The 18,988-nt window shown below is 40.7% G+C and overlaps 1 protein-coding gene across 2 annotated transcripts in view; it reads right to left on the reverse strand.

The window, feature by feature from the left end:
- LOC117460419 (myelin basic protein-like) overlaps positions 1-18,988 on the reverse strand; it is a 75,797-nt gene that overhangs the window by 34,446 nt on the left and 22,363 nt on the right. For both annotated transcript variants that reach the window (XM_034101814.2, XM_034101813.2), the window contains exon 3: positions 8,148-8,304. In XM_034101814.2, coding sequence (XP_033957705.2) covers positions 8,148-8,304 — 157 coding nt within the window. The remainder of the gene's footprint in view (positions 1-8,147; positions 8,305-18,988) is intronic.

Genomic DNA, 18,988 nt, shown 5'->3' on the forward strand with positions numbered 1-18,988 from the left:
CAAATCCTTCCCCTCTAGCATTTCACCTCAGCTCACCCTGGAAACATCGAGACTGACACAGAAGGAAGAAAACAGGCCACACTGTCTTCTGCTGTCTTCCCATCTACCAGGGAGGTTGCATCTTCTCTCGCCTCCAATTTCCAACATTGACAAGAGGCAACGGGAAGCCTTAGACATGGTGATGGCTTCATTCAAGCAGTAAAAACATTTTCATTGGGGATGATTTCATGGAAAAACTTTTCTTCTTTTATAGAAATATCTTTCTTTTGAATAGACCTACAACTTCAATTTTCTTCTGGCCTCAGCTTAATTCACTTTATCCTCATTTGTAATATCATTGAAATCAATCGACCTAGTAGAGCCAACAAACTCTGCCCTCATCTGCTGAGCTGCAGTATTACAAATACTTTTTTTTAACCCCCCTCATGTCCCAATGCATGATACAGATGGAGAACTTCTCTAAGGGGTAAACTGTAAAAAAAACAAACTTTGGAGAGCCTGGAACTCGCCTCTTGTGACATTTTACGATGAACAGTTGGTTTTCACGAACCATTAAGTGTTGTTCATCATGGTAATTTATCACCAGACATGCTGCATAATTCCCACAAATATCACGCCGCAGGATTAGCAGCTTCTGGGTTGGTGTTGCGAAGCAAAAGCCTTACATTGTTGCCAAAAATAAATAAATGGATATTATAGATGGAGTAAAAGGAGCTCCATTGTAAATTAGGGATTGGAGGCTGATTTTCCAGGTTCTACAGGTTTCTTTAAATAATTCAGTGCTTCCCCCTGTGCTTTATGGCTAAGGCCTCATGAACTACTAATGATAATCTACATTTAATTTCATTCTCAAGCTTTTGAACAGAAAACTATCCTTAGCCGATAAGATGTGCTCTCAAATTCAAAATGTAGCTTTTTACACAGTTCTCACAATCTTACAGCCAGATTTGGCAATTGCAAATTAAAAGTGTGATTGCATTGTTATATATTCACTTAGCACTAGGGATGGGAATCGTTAGGATTTTATCGATACCGATACTGCTTATCGGTATTGGTATTTTTCTATACTCTTATCGATACTTTTCAATAATTTGGTCCTCAAAATGATAGACATGAATACAAGATGTGAAGATTAAACAGTCTTTTTATTGTAATTTCCTTGCAGAAATAACTTTATAACTTATACATTAGCTTCTCAGAAGCAGACAAAAATAAATAAAATAACTTAAAGGGGCCTGGCTTGCCCTATCATGCTTTTTGGGGTTTTCCCTCGGACAGAGGATGAAAAGAGGCATTTTTTTAAACATTTTTTAACATTTGTAAATCAGTTACATCTTCATCCAGACATTTCAAACTGACAACCTAGCTCGACAAGAGATCCTTAAAACATTGTCCTACAGTGACTACTGTAAGCTTAACTGGTTTATAAAGCATTCAATGAAAGGCCAAATTATTATAGGTGTAGGAGCTCACATTAATACACTGTCAGTGTTAATAAACTAAAAAAAGACAAGGTGATGTGCCTGCAAGACTTCACTCAGGAAAACAAAACATATTACCTGTGCGCGGGAGCTAACCTGCCTGCGAGCCTTCGCTCAGGTCACATTTACAGACGGCGTGGCTGAAGCCCGCTAGCACTAGAACCGAGACTGCAGTAGCAGTATCACTAGCAACCACATTGTTTAGGCTGTCAAATACGCTGCACCGTTTTAGATTCAATGAGTGTCTAGTGTGCAAATGCTTCATTAAGTTGCTTGTGTTACCCCCTTTACAAGCAACTAATTGAGTACATAGATTCAGTGGCGGTTCTAGAACATTTTACATGGGGTGGCAAAGGGGGGGCAAGAGGTCATGCCAGGGTGGCATGGGAGGGCGGACAGTACGTGGTATTTTATACTGTATATAACCTATTTATTGTTAATTCATGCCCTAACACAAGTGTTCTTAATGCACAAGAGAAACAAGGTGTTCAGACAAACAATCGGGTGCCCTTTGAGTCCCCCAACCTTACTTCAACAATTTTAAATGAAAGGAAACTACAAAATGTATTTTAAAGCAATGAATTAATGAAACAGGTTGTTTTGCATTACAATGTAAAACTAAATGTATATATATTTTGTTTTTAAAAGATTGGTTGTCTTAGTAGTAGACAGACATATTTGCATGTCCTCACTAAGCATTATTACATATTAATTTAATATTAAACAAATCAAAATGGCCAATTATCCCAAAATGTTGCTGCTAATATAATCATATGATTGTCAACTTTAACTGATCAAAAAGAAATTCTGAAAAAATACTTGAATTATCTATGAAATTGCAATATTGACACACGTCCCTCAGTTTGTTTCAACCCCGTCAAGCCATACCATTTACCCTCCTATTAAGTTAAAATAATGGATCAGTCCATGTGTGATCTGCATTGAGGGAATTACATCACAAAAGTCTTCTGAAGAAAAGATGGCAAAGAAAGGCAAGTGTCAGTTTCTTCTCTTATTTCAGTATTTTCAGATTAAGATTGACATGCTCAACATTTCAACTCTGTTATATGAATTAATAATAGTAAATAATTGTTTATTACAAAATAAACAATAGTTTTGCAAAATATTACAATTTTGTAATGTCCTTGACTTCCATGTGGTGCCATAGCTAAACAAGGTCTCAGGCCTACTTTTTGTCAAAAACTTCAACCCTGTTACATTTTTTCAAGGAAATTCCTATAATTATTTATATTTTGTGCCTGAGGTGGGAACATGCAAGTAGTCCACTACCAGATGTTGACCAAACATTTTGGTTTCATTTTTCAAAGATGTAAAGACCCAAAAGGCACCCGATTCAGAGAATACTCAGAATTCTGCTTACAGTAAAAGTACTTAGTTATAATTAAGTACACAAATGACATCACCCATCTCTTCAGAGAGCTAAAGGTGACCTGTGCAGCAACACATTTCAATCAATATTTGTCAATACTAAGAGCTGCTAGATTGTGCTGCTGTGATGGAATATGTAAGGAGAATAAGAACATACCATGTGGTCCAGCTGGAGTCTCATCTGCCTCCTGATCACTGCCTCTGTCCCTCTTTCTGACACTTCATCTTTATTCCAATCCTCACAGCCTACATGTCTTCTTCTTCACTAATGTCTTCATCTCCTCCTCTTCCTCCTGCTCTGACCTTCCTGGTCTCTTCAGTGAACTCTCTTTTCCTTTCCCTCTCTCTGTTCGTCCTGATCACTTCTCAGATATATATTTTTGTTGTTGTTGAATCACTCCAGCTACTCTGGCCTGCAAGAGTCTACTTGTGAAAAGCACTGGTACAAATGCTTGTATAACTTTACACGTTAGGGCCATGTAGCTAATAAGTAGCATATCATAAATATAACATCAGAAAGAATGTATCAAACGCAGACAGGCAGCTGTGTTTAGATCCAGTTTTTACGGTAAAGGATGTATCCTGGTTTCATTGATCTGGCCTCATTGCTGTGATGTGTAGTTTACGTGGATTTAATAGTATGCCTACCGCATAGTTTAGCAAAGTGATCGATCTCCCAGCTAGCGCTGTCTGCGTAGTATTTTGTAACGTAACGCCCCAAACAGCGCCCGTCTGTTAAACGCTATCGATTCAAACGGCTGCGTTTTATTAATATTTAGTTTCAAGCTCTCGTCCTTAGTAAAAACAAAACTAGTGGAAGGGGAAATGCTCCCAGGGGAAGCTGATCCACCCTAGGTGCTGGGACAGCTCGTTCCCTCTCTGCAGCTGTGTGAGCCGCGGTCTGTGTGAACGCCGCTCCGCAGTTTAATGCAGGGCCGTAGCTGCGTTTTTAACGGGCCTAAAATGATATTTAAAATGATTCACTTTTGACTAATGTAATGCTTGTTTCGTTGCTTGAGAAGCTTGTGGAAATAGGGTAGGTTTGTTTTAGTACAGTTTTAGGGAAACAAAAGTTAGGGGGGCAGCTGGGGGGGGGCAAGGCTCTACAGTGGAGCCCCCCCGTAGATCCGCCCCTGCATAGATTGCATCTTGCACTATCTATCGCCACTACATTTTTTAAAGTGCACCCAGACCTTCGATTGCTTCGCTCTGTCCGCCATGCCTGCGGGAGTCTCACAACAATAATAAGAGGCTGTTGAGAGAGATGACGAGTTGCATTTACAGTGGCCAATCAGAGGGTGATTCAGTAACACATATACCGATAGCAGCGCCGTTTGTCCAGCGGCTTAACGGTATACCGATACCGTCCAATCAGGTACCGGTATTGACTTAGTACCGGTTCGCGATACCCATCCCTACTTAGCACCAATGCTCCTTTGCATTGAGCATAGATTTGCAGTCTAATCGTTTTTATTGATAGTTTAAGGCCCCGTTTACACAGAGATGGAACGGGTGTTATCCCCTACAGTTCTCTATTGTATGGACGGTTTGTTCACACGAGGCCGTAACGGAACCGTGGAAACGGAGCCCTCAAACGATAACGGGTCCCAAGGTGGGTAGATCTGCGGACGGAACGCTCTGGGGGGCCAAACGGCTCCGTGTGTAAGCCCGATACGCCATAGCCCCGCCTCTCCCCACCTCTCGCTTATTGTTTAGGTGTCCTTTGACACGCACGCAGTCATATCATTAGCTAGAACTAGCTAAATTTGATCGATATGCACAGAAACGCGAGTGAAGACTAATCGGACAGGAGAAAGCGATCAGAGATCAGCTGCTGCTGACAGAGACACACAGCTCTGCATGATCACCTGCAGCTCCGCCCGATGTGATGGAGCGGTGAGCGGAACAAAACACACACTTCAAGTTAGATCATCACACTTCGCTATTTTAATTACCTCTCAAACTGCCTAAACTAGGCCATGGTTCTCAGCAGGAAACCGATGACTGTCCACTACAAGTAGGGAATGAGTCCTTACCCCAAGTGAAGGAGTTCAAGTATCTCGGGGTCTTGTTCTCGAGTGAGGGAACAATGGAGCATGAGATGGGCCGGAGAATCGGAGCAGCGGGAGCGGTACTGCAGTCGCTTTAACGCACCATTGTGACGAAAAGGTAGCTGAACCAGAAGGCAAAGCTCTGTCTACCGGGCCATTTTCGTTCCTACCCTCACCTATGGTCATGAAGGATGGGTCATGACCGAAAGAACGAGATCGCGGATACAAGCGGCCGAGATGGGTTTTCTCCGTAGGGTGGCTGGACTCTCCCTTAGGGATAAGGTGAGAAGTTCAGTCATCCGGGAGGGACTCGGAGTTGAACCGCTCCTCCTTCGCTTCGAAAGGAGCCAGTTGAGGTGGTTCGGGCACCTATTTAGGATGCCACCTGGGCGCCTCCCTAGGGAGGTGTTCCAGGCACGTCCAGCTGGGAAGAGACCAAGGGGTAGACCTAGGACCAGGTGGAGGGATTATATCTCTTCGCTGGTCTGGGAGTGCCTTGGGATCCCCCAGTCAGAGCTGGTTGATGTGGCCAGGGAAAGGAAAGTTTGGGGCTCTCTGCTGGAACTGCTACCCCCGCGACCTGACCACGGATAAGCGGGAGAAGATGGATGGATGGATGGATGGATGGATGGACTGCCTAAACTAGTTATAGATATGTTTATTCTTACTGTCGGGTAGGGCTGTACCCAAATATCCGAATATTCGTTCGCTGGAGTACTATTCGGGTTTCAATTTCGTTATTCGGATATTCGTTTTTTTTTTATTTATTGAAATCTCCAATATCAACGTAAAAGCTTGTGCCTCTTCAGGGGTGCTAACACTTAACCATAAACGTTATCGTTTACTTTCTCCGTCTTTATATGTAGCTATGACTTTTTCTTCGTTAATCTCCGTAACGTTGTTTCCATAGCAACAACAACTTCCTGTCAACAGCGCTAACTCTAATAACTATAAAACAACAATACTGTAGAAGAACCAAATGAATGCCGCAAATAAACCGAAATACACGTGTTGCAGCGGTTCGCTGCTGATTACTACACATCCCCTGCGCGGATTCCTACCGAATATCCGGCGCCCGAAAAATGGTGTTCGGGACAGCCCTACTGTCGGGTCACTCATTACTGGATCAGTCAGCTGCATGAGACGAATACTGATGGGCTGTCAGGAGAAGGGGAGGAAAAGAGAGGCTTCGTGTATTATTCTTATATTATTATATAGAGTCGTTATCAATTTGTTTTAAAGCTCAATAAATAGCAAAGAAGACCTTTGACCGGCACTTTTCTAATTTTGTCCGGAAGATTTAAACCGTAACGGACATATTGACCGGCGGAAAGAAAAAGAAAAAAACGGAAACTCTGCCGCACGGTTCCCTCGTCACTTGGAAGAGGCGGAGAGGTGGGTGTTTTTCATCTGCTGGTGGACTACTGGGGAGATTGAACGTCCTGCTCGGGAGCCAGGCTCAGAGTTAGTGGCAGTGGGTGTGGTGCACCTGCCATTTAAAGCAGGAGCACACGCTCACCTCGGGGAGGGAGAAAAAAAGAAACTGAGGCCGCTGAAACAGCCAGAGCCCTGCCTCTCCCCACCTCTGCTGCTCACCCCCGCGTCAAATCTACAGCTCCTCTACCACAACCACCAGCAACAAGTGGACATGGAGAACTACATGAACTATATGTTGCTAAATCCACCGCGGAGAATAAACAGAAGGGCAACCAGGCAACCATGGCAACCATGCGCGGGAGGTCTTCTTTGCTGCTTTTGGAGTATTTTGTGGCGGAAGTACAGCGCCACTTACAGGCCCGGCATATGTACCACAGCGTCTCCAGCGGGTCGAGCGGCCTCGTGTGGACGGACACGTTTATTGAGCCGATTGCGTGTGGACCAAGCGGCAAACTCTGGGGAACAGCCGGGAAGCCAATACGGAAGTGCCACACACTGCAGTTCATACATGGGCCGCTAGGGACTGGCTGCAGAAAGGAGCAATTTCCATAGACCCCCATGTTAAAATGCCCAACTTTACAGCAGAAAAAATGTTTCTACCCATGGATGCAATAAATATTATTATCGATATAGTTAGATTCCACCTTCATGATTATGAATCTATGAGTGAATTGTTTTCTAACACAACCCTTTTATTTATATTAGGTCTTAAAGTGTTTGCATAAATTAGGGCGTGGTCACGTTGATGGACATGTACATGCCTCACTGTCAGCTAACAGCAACTTGTCCACTCTGCTAGGCTACAACCATAGAGGCTACAACGTTAGTTAGTCATAGTACTGTACTTGACCCTTTAGCTTTAGCCGTGTTCGTGGTGATTGTGCCTTTTAGGGAATATTGTTACAAATGTCAGACAATTCAAATGTCGTGCTGTGCGCTTGATTGTACCAACAGAACTTCCAAGAAGTCTAAAATGATAATATTATACATGTTAACCCCGTTCACAGGTGTTTGTGTGCTTGGTAGCTTAGCTTGTTACTTATTAGCCAGCTAAGGACGTAACCCTTTATGCATACATATACATTTTAGTTTATGATTCAGCCTTGGGTAAGACTTTTATAGTCTATGGCTATGACGCCCATAATGCTAAACGGGAGCAAATATTAATAGGGGACCCAATTATCCCAGTGGTGGCCGCCGGAGCTAACGGAGCCGCAGGGGGCTAGCTCCAGCCGGCGTCCCGGAGCTAGCCCACTGCGGCTCCGTTAGGTCCGGGCGGTGGAGTCCGTCTTTTCTCAACGTGTGAATGACAAGCATTAAGAATAACAAAATATAGCTAATTCTCTTTCAGATTGTCTCATTTGATTATGAATGTAACGTTTATATAGGGGAACGACACTGTTAGCAGTAACTTGGTATGCATATATTTCATGTTAGCTTAGCTTCTTAGCCTGAGCTAGCTCCGTTTACTTCCAGTTCGGAGGGAGCAGGTCCCGCCTCGGCGCCGCCTCTTTGCCCTTATTTGGAGCAGGCGGGATTAGACTCTGACGTCACAGTCGAGCCGTTAGTGGCCGACTCCGCCTACTAAGGGCTTCACGGCAACTCTGCAGAATCCTATGGGTGACGTCACGGACACTACGTCCATTTATATATACAGTCTATGGTGTGGACAGAAGACTTTTTTGATATCGAATTCTGTTGGTTTTTGGTTTTGTTTCCGTGTAAACAGGGTCTAAGAGTAGAGAGTTGTGTTATGTATTGAAATTAAACATGTGTTTGATCCTCTTACCAAAGACTTCATCTTGTGGTTCTGGTTCAGGTTCTGTTTCAGGTTGAGGTTTTGGTTCTGGTTCTGGTTCAGGTTCTGCTGCTGCAACTGTTTCTGCTGCTGCTACTACTACTTCTGCTACTGCTGTTGTTTTCAGCTCTGCTTCAGGTTCAGGAGCCTTTAATGGGAACACAAAAACAGATTGAAGAGGTGAGATGCTGAGGTGCCATGGCAACAGAGCAAAGACAGAGACCAACAGAAGGAGAGACAGAAAAAGAGGATGACAGGGATAGATACACCTATTAAGGCTTTATAATAAAAGCAGAATTATTCTCAGATTCATTCATTTATCATTCAAATTAGGGTGGCACAATGGCATAGATATTAAGGTTCGCCCTCTTTGATGCCAATTCTAGAAAAATATAAATGTCATTAATCTTCTTTTGGACATAAGGCAGGAAACAGTCTGTAACAACAAGTGGGTTAGACAAAATCATTAGTTATTAAATGTGATATATCATTGATCCTTTTATATACATATTCCTTTAACTGTACTTATGGATAATCATTGTGGTCTAAACCTTTTCAGCATTCAACATTTAATTGCCATAATATTATGATTATAGGATTAATCTTAATATATTATAATTCTGAATTCTATGCTTATGTCCGTTTGTGTTATTTTCTTAAATATCTCCTGGAGTTTAGGGTGAGGGTTTTCCAGGAGCACATAATACGTGATGTCCAACAGTATTTTAGATTTGTTCGAAATGTGCTTTTGTAAGTCTCAAATGCACGGTGTTAAAATGAGGCAGTTTATCAATATCAACAAGTAAGTCCATATTTCAATCTGCCATCTTATATCCTTGAGGTTAATAGGCTACTGCGAGTATGTACAGAGAAGCTGTTGCAATGGTTACGGAGGAAAGCTGTGATACTGTGACTAACTAGTCCCTTGTGTAAGCTGGCATAAGAGCTTGTTATCTCTCCTTCAGAAACCAATTTGATACGGATCTTAATACAAAGCCTGTGATTCAATTAAAATGTTTTGCATCGCGATCACATCTGTTCAAAATCCCAATAATTGCTTCTAAGAAAATAACTATTTCCAGCAGGTGTCACACACAGCAGATCTTTCCAGACTCAAGTTCATTCAAAATGCCAAAGGCAGACTCCTTAACAATTCTAACAAAATACTTGATATAATCCTCCTTTTAGCTTAACTACACTTGCTAGCTTTTTGAATGTAAGATCTTGTTGAAATAATAAATCAAATAAAACATAAAAATATATTTTATAGTAATAGTTATATTATAGTTTCTACAACCATTGCTTTGTTTGAAAATATCTCCAATTTGGCCCTAAAGGTGATCTTTTAATGATCAAAGATGTAAAAACAAAGATATTTTCAAACAAAGCAATGCACGTATTAACTATAATATAATTATCACTATAAAATATATTTTTATGATTTATTTGATTTATTATTTCAAGAAAACATCTGGTATTAAAAAATGACAACCCATAGGAAACCAGGAACTAACAACAACTCGTATTTATTTTCTTTGTCATTACATTTACCAATTATTTGAGATCAACAAATGTAAAAACTCGTGAAATATTTCAATCCCAGTTTCTCAAAGTCAAAGGCAAGGTTTTTAAATGTTTTTTTGTCAGCCCAAAACCCATATTCTTCCATTTAAAACTATTCAGTGATTAATCAATTATACAAACAAAAGCTCACAGTGTTTCTGTCTGTCAATTAAAAGATGAATAAATGCAGCCATGTCTACATTACCTCAGAGAAGCTTACATTAAGGCAATATAAAGACTAAATGTTACCATTTAATGTTTGTTATTAGGCTTTCCAGATATATCAAAGAACTCAGCTGCCTGACATCTCGTCTGATTCGGGATGTTTGAGTATAAGGTTAAGATTATGCAAGCTCAATGACAATACCCACTGAACAGGTACTTTTGAGTCATTGGGGGCGACAAATTAATCTAAAAAAAGGCTTATTCATGTTCATTTCTTTTTATATTGCTATTCACAACACGTAAAGTTTCTTGTTACTATTTCGTGTCTCCAAGAGCACTGAATAACTGCGTTCTCTAATCCTCGCATATTATAAATCCTCTTACTGATTCCCTCAGGGGTGGACTGGGACTACAAATCAGCCCGGGACTCTCGACCGGCCCACTTCGGTACCGCCGGCCCACCTCGGTACCGCAAGTAATTACCGCTAATTACCGGCCCACATCGTCCGACTGGCCCACTTCAGTACCCGCCCCTGGATTCCCTCCTCCTCCCTGATGACAATGTGCACTCATATCCCCAGCTTGCACTTCTGAGTAGGCTTGCCAACATGGGAAATCAACACAGACCTTCAAAAACTCTTGGCCCCATGCACTGCCAACCATCACTATTGCATGAGCAACTGTACCACAGTCCTGTGAGCTGGAGGTGGATGAGTGCGGTGAGCAAACACTCACCGCAAATCACGTAAATGTCAGCAAACGGCCATGCATTTTTATGTTTCATTTGTCTGCTAAATGATGTACAAACTAATTATATAAACTTGTTTTGGGATGAAGAGTTACATATTGCATGAGAAGGCTCAATACTGGATTTAATTACATAAAAACAAAGTCCTGCCTTCCAAGAGCTCCATGATGAATCTGCAAGGCAAGGCAATTTTATTTATATAGCACTTTTCACCACGTGGCGATTCAAAGTGCTTTACAGATTAAAAGCAAAAGACATTTAAGAACAAATACAGCATAAATACATTATTAAAAAGGCATTGAAAAACAGGCATAATAAGCAAAGGTAATGAAATAAAATAAATAAATAAACACAGAATACATGACTAAAAAGGCATACTGTAGTGTGAGTATGGGCAGCTCAATTAAAAGCAGCGACAAATAGGTGCGTTTTTGCAAGTAGTTCTACTGTAGATAAAGGCTGTTGGTTATCATATCAAGTGGGCACTGTCTCTACCATGACTCCTACTACTACATACATATTCATATATGACTGAAATATGATGTTACATTTAGGAGAACTCTAGAGGTTTATAACAGACCCAGAAAACCATTTTGTCTTGACTGTTAGCGTCCTTTAGGTACACACTTTTCTGCCAACCTTTTACTCATTTCCTTTCAGATGTACTGTATTTCTTGTATTCTTTGAAGTCTTTTCACTGTTTTGATGTCAAAATGTGTCAATAAAATGTGTCTTGATCAAGCTGAAAATATGCTTTTTTGTGTGAAACTCTCAATAAATAATATGTCAATGTGTATTTCGATTGGTAGTTATTCAGTCATGAAAAGCTAACGATACAAAGGGATTTTTGCAAAGTTAAGTACATTAACCTAAGTTTGATAAATATGGGCTCTAAAATCTTTAAGAATTAAACTTACGAGCACTGTAAAGAACAAGCAATAAGACAAAATGTATCAAGTAACTTAAAAGATTGAGATGTAAGTTAAATCAATACATCTAATATTGAATCTATTGAATCTAGAATGGAAAGCTTGACAGGTATAGGACCATTATCCTTAAAGTTATTTGATTTGCTTCGCTTTTTGTACTGTAGGAAAATATTAACCCTATTTGTAAGCATGTTTCTTCTGAAGATTTGAACATTCAGCCCATAGTGGTTTCTGCCTCAGCTCCACTCAGCCTATGATCTTGGTTCAGCAGTAGAGAACCGTATGCAGTTCAAAGGACCACTCAAAGGATAGCTCTCATTCAATGCAGTAGTGAGAGGGGAAGGAGAGTGCAGCCATTTCAACACCTTCCAGGTCTGGGCTAACCTTTTCTCATCTGGGCCTCGGTGATAGCTTTGTCCTTCAGAGTTTCATCCTGTTCACACCTTGGAGATTAATCCTCTGACCTTTTCACTTAGATAAAAGAAAGCACAGGGCGGCTCTCGACAGTGTGGCTCTACCTTCAGAAGGTCGGATATAAACTTGAATGAAATTCAGCAGTATTTCAATTTACCTGATGAGGGCCAAACGTCTTTTGGACAACAATGCTTTATTGACATTACACAGTTGGGCTGGACTCTTATCAAAACTGGCTTTTGGTACCAATTGATTTTCTCTATTTAGTTTTCAACTGAAGATAGTAGCCCCCCACTGAAGGGGAGATTTTGCAAAGAAACGCTATGTGAAACTGCCTTACGTAGTCTTCACTGCGACACACCTTTTATATCAGTTATTAAGTATCAGAGTCTACACAATGTACCACATGGTATACAACGTCGTTTTGCTAAGATTTTGCAAGTCTTAGTTTTACAGTCACTGAGAAAAAAGAAAAACGTGTTATTTAAGGGATACCTTTTCATTGAGAATAAGAAAATTGGAAAACAATATTCATATTATGAAGCAAATATAATGCAACTCAAATAAAAGGTACAGTGCCACACAACAATATTACACAAGTAAAACAACGTCTTTATAGTACAAGCATGATAAATAAGAGGACATCTGTCATCTTAACTTGAGGATAATACAACCCTTTCACCCTAAAAGGTATCCCAGTTTTACTTTGGTGGTTGAAAGTTTAACAGATCAGACTGTGGGTGGAACAGATAAGACTTGAGGTGGGAGAATTGTCGTTGTAATTCCGATGTGGGCTGATCTCACACAGAGGAACAGAAAAGACAAGGACAAGACCGCTGGGCATGTCACAACACAGAGAGTTCTAATTGGGTACAACCATCCTGATGAGCCACAAGCTCCCTCATCTGGAGACTTCTGGTTGTCAATTCAGTATTTCAGTAATTGGAATGTAACACGGCCAGGCACAAAGAAGGGGTAACATCATCAACCCTCTTTACTGAAAGGCACAATTACTTAGTGTTTCAAATATAGAACCCCTTTTCAATAGATTTTAATTGGTCTGCTGAAGTTTAAGACTGATTTCCCTCTCCATATGTTCAGTATGTTTGGTACTGAGATGGATTTAAGGCTTTAAATATAAGTGGTATGAACATTTAAGAGAGATATTTGTCTGGGCTGCTTTGAGGTGTGAGAGGGATCATGACTCAGACAACACAACCAGCGTTACTCTGTCACACTCTGTGCCTGCTTAACTGTCGCTATGACAACTGGCTCTTTTGTCAGAAATTGACTTTGATGTCATGATTATCGTGCCTTAAGCAAGAGAGGCAAACAAATTATGGAGATAGACAGATATACAAAAAGGCCACAACACACCAGGGACGTGTCTAAGGCTCTTATTGTGAAAGGAAAATAAAAAAGGGGATTTGTTGTTATTTGTCCCGACTACGGAGACTACTATATTAATGTTATTATCCTCATAGTGTATGTTTTTCATGTGTCTTTTACAAACTCTGAGATTCTTTGATGCTTGTATTGTGAAAGAAGGTAAGGAAGGAATAGATCTGAATGATTTAGAGGTGTAATAAAGTTTGCTGCCTTTTTTTAGACAACGGTTCCTCTTTAAAGGGGCCCAATCATGCTTTTTGAGGTTTTCCCTTTCCTATAGTGTGTTATAGGTTTTGTGTATGTAGATAGTCTCTCCCCCCCCCCCCCCTGTCTGAAACACCTCTACTGGACTCCTTTGTTTACTTGTGCAACATAGTGACATCGCTATGTAACATTCAAGCTTCTATTGGCTAGTGCTTCAACCAATTGCATGTGATTGCCTAAGGGGCAGGACATCTCTTAGTGGTTGGCCAATCACAGAGGGTGAAAAGAGATGCTGCAGCACAGGCGGGTCCTAAGTGAAAAATAAAGCACCTTTTGAACATTAGATAGACCCTCCAGAAAAACGCTGGCAAAAATCCTTGATTATGCGATTAAACATGCGGGGTTTTTATGTGATTTTATGCGGTGAAATTGCGGGAAGTTGCGAAATATGCGGAAATTTGCGAAATATTTTTTATTTAATATTGGGCTTTCTTATTTATTCTCTCTCACACACAACCTGCCACTAACGTTAAAGGAATGGAATGCTCTAGGGCTGTACCCGAATATTCGACTATTCGTTCGTTGGCCAACTATTCGGATATTTGTTTTTTTTTCAATTTTTTTTTTTTTTTCCAAAATAATTCATATTTTTTTCTAAATGTATGCTATTAATAAAGGCGAATTGCCATATTCTTATACTATATTTATACTTTTGAATTGCACTGTTAAAATGCGGAAATATATACAATCTCAGCCTGTGCTCCTGACATCGCGTTCACTCTTCACAGTCACGAACGCAAACGGCACGCTTCACCTCGTTTCACCCATAAAATGCCGAAGACTTCAGCTGTGTGGGACCATTTTAAATTGGACGACGGTAAAAAGAAGGCAGTGTGCCAAATATGTGATAAGAAACTGGCCTACCACGGTGGCACAACAACTCTGAAAAGTCACCGGATGCCGTAAGTAGTAGCCTAGCTTAGCTTAGCTGTTGTGAAGTTGCCATGATGAAGCTGCTGTATCCGCCGTTTAAACAGTAACGTTAAACATGATAAAAACGTGCACTTACTTAACCGAATTGTTTTTTTATATTAGTTTTTTAATTTTATCAGAATAGTGAAAATAATAGGAGTAATGTGGGAACATCTGGGGCTAAGGCAATTATTGGCATAAAGTTGAGTAGCTCAGCCTAATAATATATTGTGTCCATCGTAGGGATGTGCATCTCCATCACTGAGGCCGATGCGATGCGCATCTCGATACGTTGCCACGATACGATACATTAACGATACATTTGAAACACCAGGCGATGCGATACGATTCACCCCTGTTGCGATACAGTTCGATACGATTTGATTCAACATTATGCGATTCGGTGCGATACGATGCGATTCAACACTATGCAAAAATAATGATACTTCAATATGGTACGACAGAGGATTTTTGTTTTATTCCTTATATGCAGCAAATCATACATTAACAAACAAGTGCTTTACATATTTGGTACTGCACATCCCATCATGCCGTTTATTTTTTTACCTTTAAAAGCTCTCCAGAGTACAGTACAATTGTATAACACCTCACAGTTAAACAATGTAAGGATGCATTGCTCATGATTAACAAATAACAGCTACCATGGTGCCATGCCCATACAGCTGCCAGCCTGATGTGCTTAACACTCATAGGCTAACTCACCAGTGGGTTCTATAACAATAAAGAATATAAATAACCTTTCACAAACAGGTATTTCATAACTGCTTATAGTAAGGAAGACATTTAAATTATTATTGGCCTTCACAGGCTGCTGTAAACTAAACACCACTCTCTCTGACGGAACACCTCACTGAGTGATTTAACTCATAGTCTAACTTTCAGGTTTCTCTTTTCAGCCGCAGACCCCATGTCGCCTCTTTATGTGCGTCGCTAAGTTCCTCGTACTACTTGTGTACTTTAAAGTGGCTCGGCATCGTAAACAATTTGCGAGCGATTTTTCAAGTTGACCGTCTGTAGTATATAGTGCCGCGCACATATACCATCAGGACGTTACTGATGGGGTGCGGCTGCGGAGTGATACTGTGTGTATGCAAGCCCGCATCTAGGACGGATCTATGTATCATGGCTGTAGACCTGTTAAGTAATAAAGATACCTCATACAAAGGTCTACGGATACCTTATTACTCTCCATGACCTGCGGTCAACTATATAGCATAAAGGACTATTACACCGTCTTTCTTGAACAATCCGAAGTGTTGCCAAACGTTTGATTTGTAGGTATTTTTCGGTGCGCTGTGTTTCTCTTTCTCCTCAACTTCCGTGTGGGTTGATAACTGAGACTCTCGGCCTCCGTAGTGGCGAAGCAAATATCAAAGATCGTCTCTGCTGAGCGTTGACAAGATGAGGGGATTTTATATGAATGAATCGGTTTTTTACCGATGCAAAGACGCTACGCAATCGATGCATCGCGAGTTCAACCCAAACTGTAGCCGATGTGCACTCTTTCAACCGGTGCACTCGCATCTTGAACGTTTATGCCGGTGCACCGATGCGAATCGGTGAATCTTAACATCTCTAGTCCATCGGTGCATCCCCACGCATCCCAGCCATCAACATCCTCAACAATACACCAGACCCTACAGTTCCAAAAACCGATAACGGAGAAAAGAAAGATAGAGATAACAGATGCCATAGTAGATTTAATCGCTATGGATATGTTATAGCTCAATCGCGCTACCTCCCTTGTTCTATTTGTTACAGTTTGTTTTATTATAAAGCCAAGCCATTCATTTATTTGTATTTAAATTGTTCGTTTATTAAAATGTAATATTATTATATTTATTACAGTTCGTTCATTTATTTTTCGTTCTTCATTTATTTAAATAGTTTACTGCAGGGCTATTCAATTACACATTCAGTTGGGCCAGATTTTATAACTACAAAATTCAGCTGGGCCAGACATTCAGCGGCCTGTAAAAAGCGGGTAATGACCCATTTTAAACCAACACATATTACTGCGATGAAAAACATGCAATTTTTATTCATTGTTCATCTAACAAAGGTACGTCAAAAAGTGCATAAAAACACAACAAATTAGCATTAATTTAACAGAATCTGAAAAAAGTGCACAGTTGTAGCATGACATTTGTTTGCTTTAGAAGTCAAATATTCAGGTTTTTTTTTTTAACCAGGCACATCACAAAGTGCATTTAACTGAATACAATAATAGCAGTCTTAATAAATGTCCTCACATACAAAATAAAATTGGATACATATGACACATGCACATCAAAAAGTGCATTAACAAACAGTTAAAGAGCTCCAATGTAACAAAAAGAGGTAGTACTATAATTTTTCACTTTTCAAGTAATAACAAAAAAATCATACGTTTTGGTCACAATTGACCAGGCACATTACAAAGTTCATTTAAATGAATACAAAAATAACTGTCAAACCCTGCACAAACCCATAACAAGGGATAAGGGTAAATAACATGAATGAATACTACACTACACGTCTACTATAGTAAACTAGGTGCTTACTATCACCTCATTTGTGATTAGTCATCGCTGACTTTTTTTTTTAACAAGAGCAGTGATATTTGGCGCATTGGATGTCAATGCAATCCTAAAACATTGGTGAAGAGTGCTGTCAGTCAGGGAGCAGCGAGTGCTACTTTTTATTGAGTTCATGTGTGAAAAGCTTGATTCACATTTGTATGTTGATCCAAACACACTGAGCACACAGATCGCTACTTTCTGAACGTTAGGGAACTGCTGTTTTTTGACATCGCTCCAAAACTTTGCTGGCCCGTTAGTGCGCTGCTCTTGTGCCATGGTTACGGATGAATGCATGGGACCACTTCCTTTGCTCTGGTTGATACGTCCCCCTCTATTGCAACAGTGAAGGGGTCTCTGACAAAGCCCATCACCTCTGTGGGCAGAGCAAGTCCATCCAATCAACCGGCAAAGTTCTCTTTCAACCTCGCAATGAAATCTGTCATCACATCTGTGATTTGTTCCGGGGATATGATGTGTTTGTGGAGCGTCGGAAAATATAGCATCCGACCCGTACTCAAGTCGGTCGCGAAAAGGTCCAGCTTGACTTGGGCAATGACTCGCGCATCTGCTCCACAAGATCAATGCCCGATTTGTCTCTGTTTACGCTTCAGAGTTCCGAGAGACATGTTTTAGAGTTGCTATCATATGACCACCGTTACTAGCACCACTAGATACACTTTCAAAAAACGTGCTGCGTTGTGGTTTAGTGGTTTCTATGCAACGCGGAGTGTTGCATTCATGGTCTGTACTAGTGTAGGAATTTAGCCACGGGAGGCTGGGCCACTCGGGAGTTGGTTCTGGGCCGCATCTGGCCCGCGGGCCGCCATTTGAATAGGCCTGGTTTACTGTATCGGTAACAAGTATGACACTGTTAGGCCTACTGTTATACGGCTATGTTATTAAAAGTATTGTTGTTATAACAGAAATATGCGTTTTGTATCTTTGTTTGACTGTTCAGGTTGTAAAATGTTATAGACGGAATGTGGAACCAGATTTAGTTTTAATGTTTGCGAGTACTGAGACAATAAATACATATAAATCGTAATAGTATGCTCTTTCTGCGCTTCTGCTTAACAGCGTGTTCTCAGGTGTCTCGGAATCGGAGCGTGTTATGAAACCTTTTGAAAAAAAAAAAAATGTGAAAAAAAAATGTATTAAAAAAAATACAAATCTCTCCGCACCGAATATTCGAATATTCGCTGCTGATTACTACCGAATATCCGGAGCCCGAAAAATGGTATTCGGGACAGCCCTAGTATGCTCATGACACTCATTTTTAAATAATTATCATCCGATAAAACAGACCAGTCTCTGCCAGTCTTTTTTTTTTTTTTTAATCCGATGACATTAACAGTGATTTTAAACTGATTATATACCGAAATAACATCAACACTGTGGGCGCCGCCATTTTCCGGACGTGACATAAACCATGCGTTTGGTTTTCGAAGACACGTTGATCTCCATGTTATTTACTGTAGTTTCTCTCTTCAAATATGCCTCACTGTATCGCGAAATATTGCCACAATTCTGATAGGAACAATCCACGGAATGCTCGGTTCCATCTGTTGCCAAAAGGTAAGCGGAAGAAGTACATTCGGAGGCAGTGGCTAGCGAAATGTGGCCGGTGTTCCGGTTTAACTGGTTCCCAGATCAACTGGTTGACAGATGTGGAGGCGTGGCCTTCGACTGAAATACACATTTTGATCGCTTCTTCTGTCGTTTACATAAATCTTTTGGTATATTTGGCTGGATAGGAACACTTTGATGCACATTCAGTACCAGTGTGTGAGGTTGTGGTTACGATGGCGATATCCGGACGCGAACAGCGAGGACTGCAAAAAGAAAAACGAGTTGACTGGGCCTGGG

This window comes from Pseudochaenichthys georgianus, chromosome 16, assembly GCF_902827115.2.
Source record: "Pseudochaenichthys georgianus chromosome 16, fPseGeo1.2, whole genome shotgun sequence".
NCBI lineage: Eukaryota > Metazoa > Chordata > Actinopteri > Perciformes > Channichthyidae > Pseudochaenichthys > Pseudochaenichthys georgianus.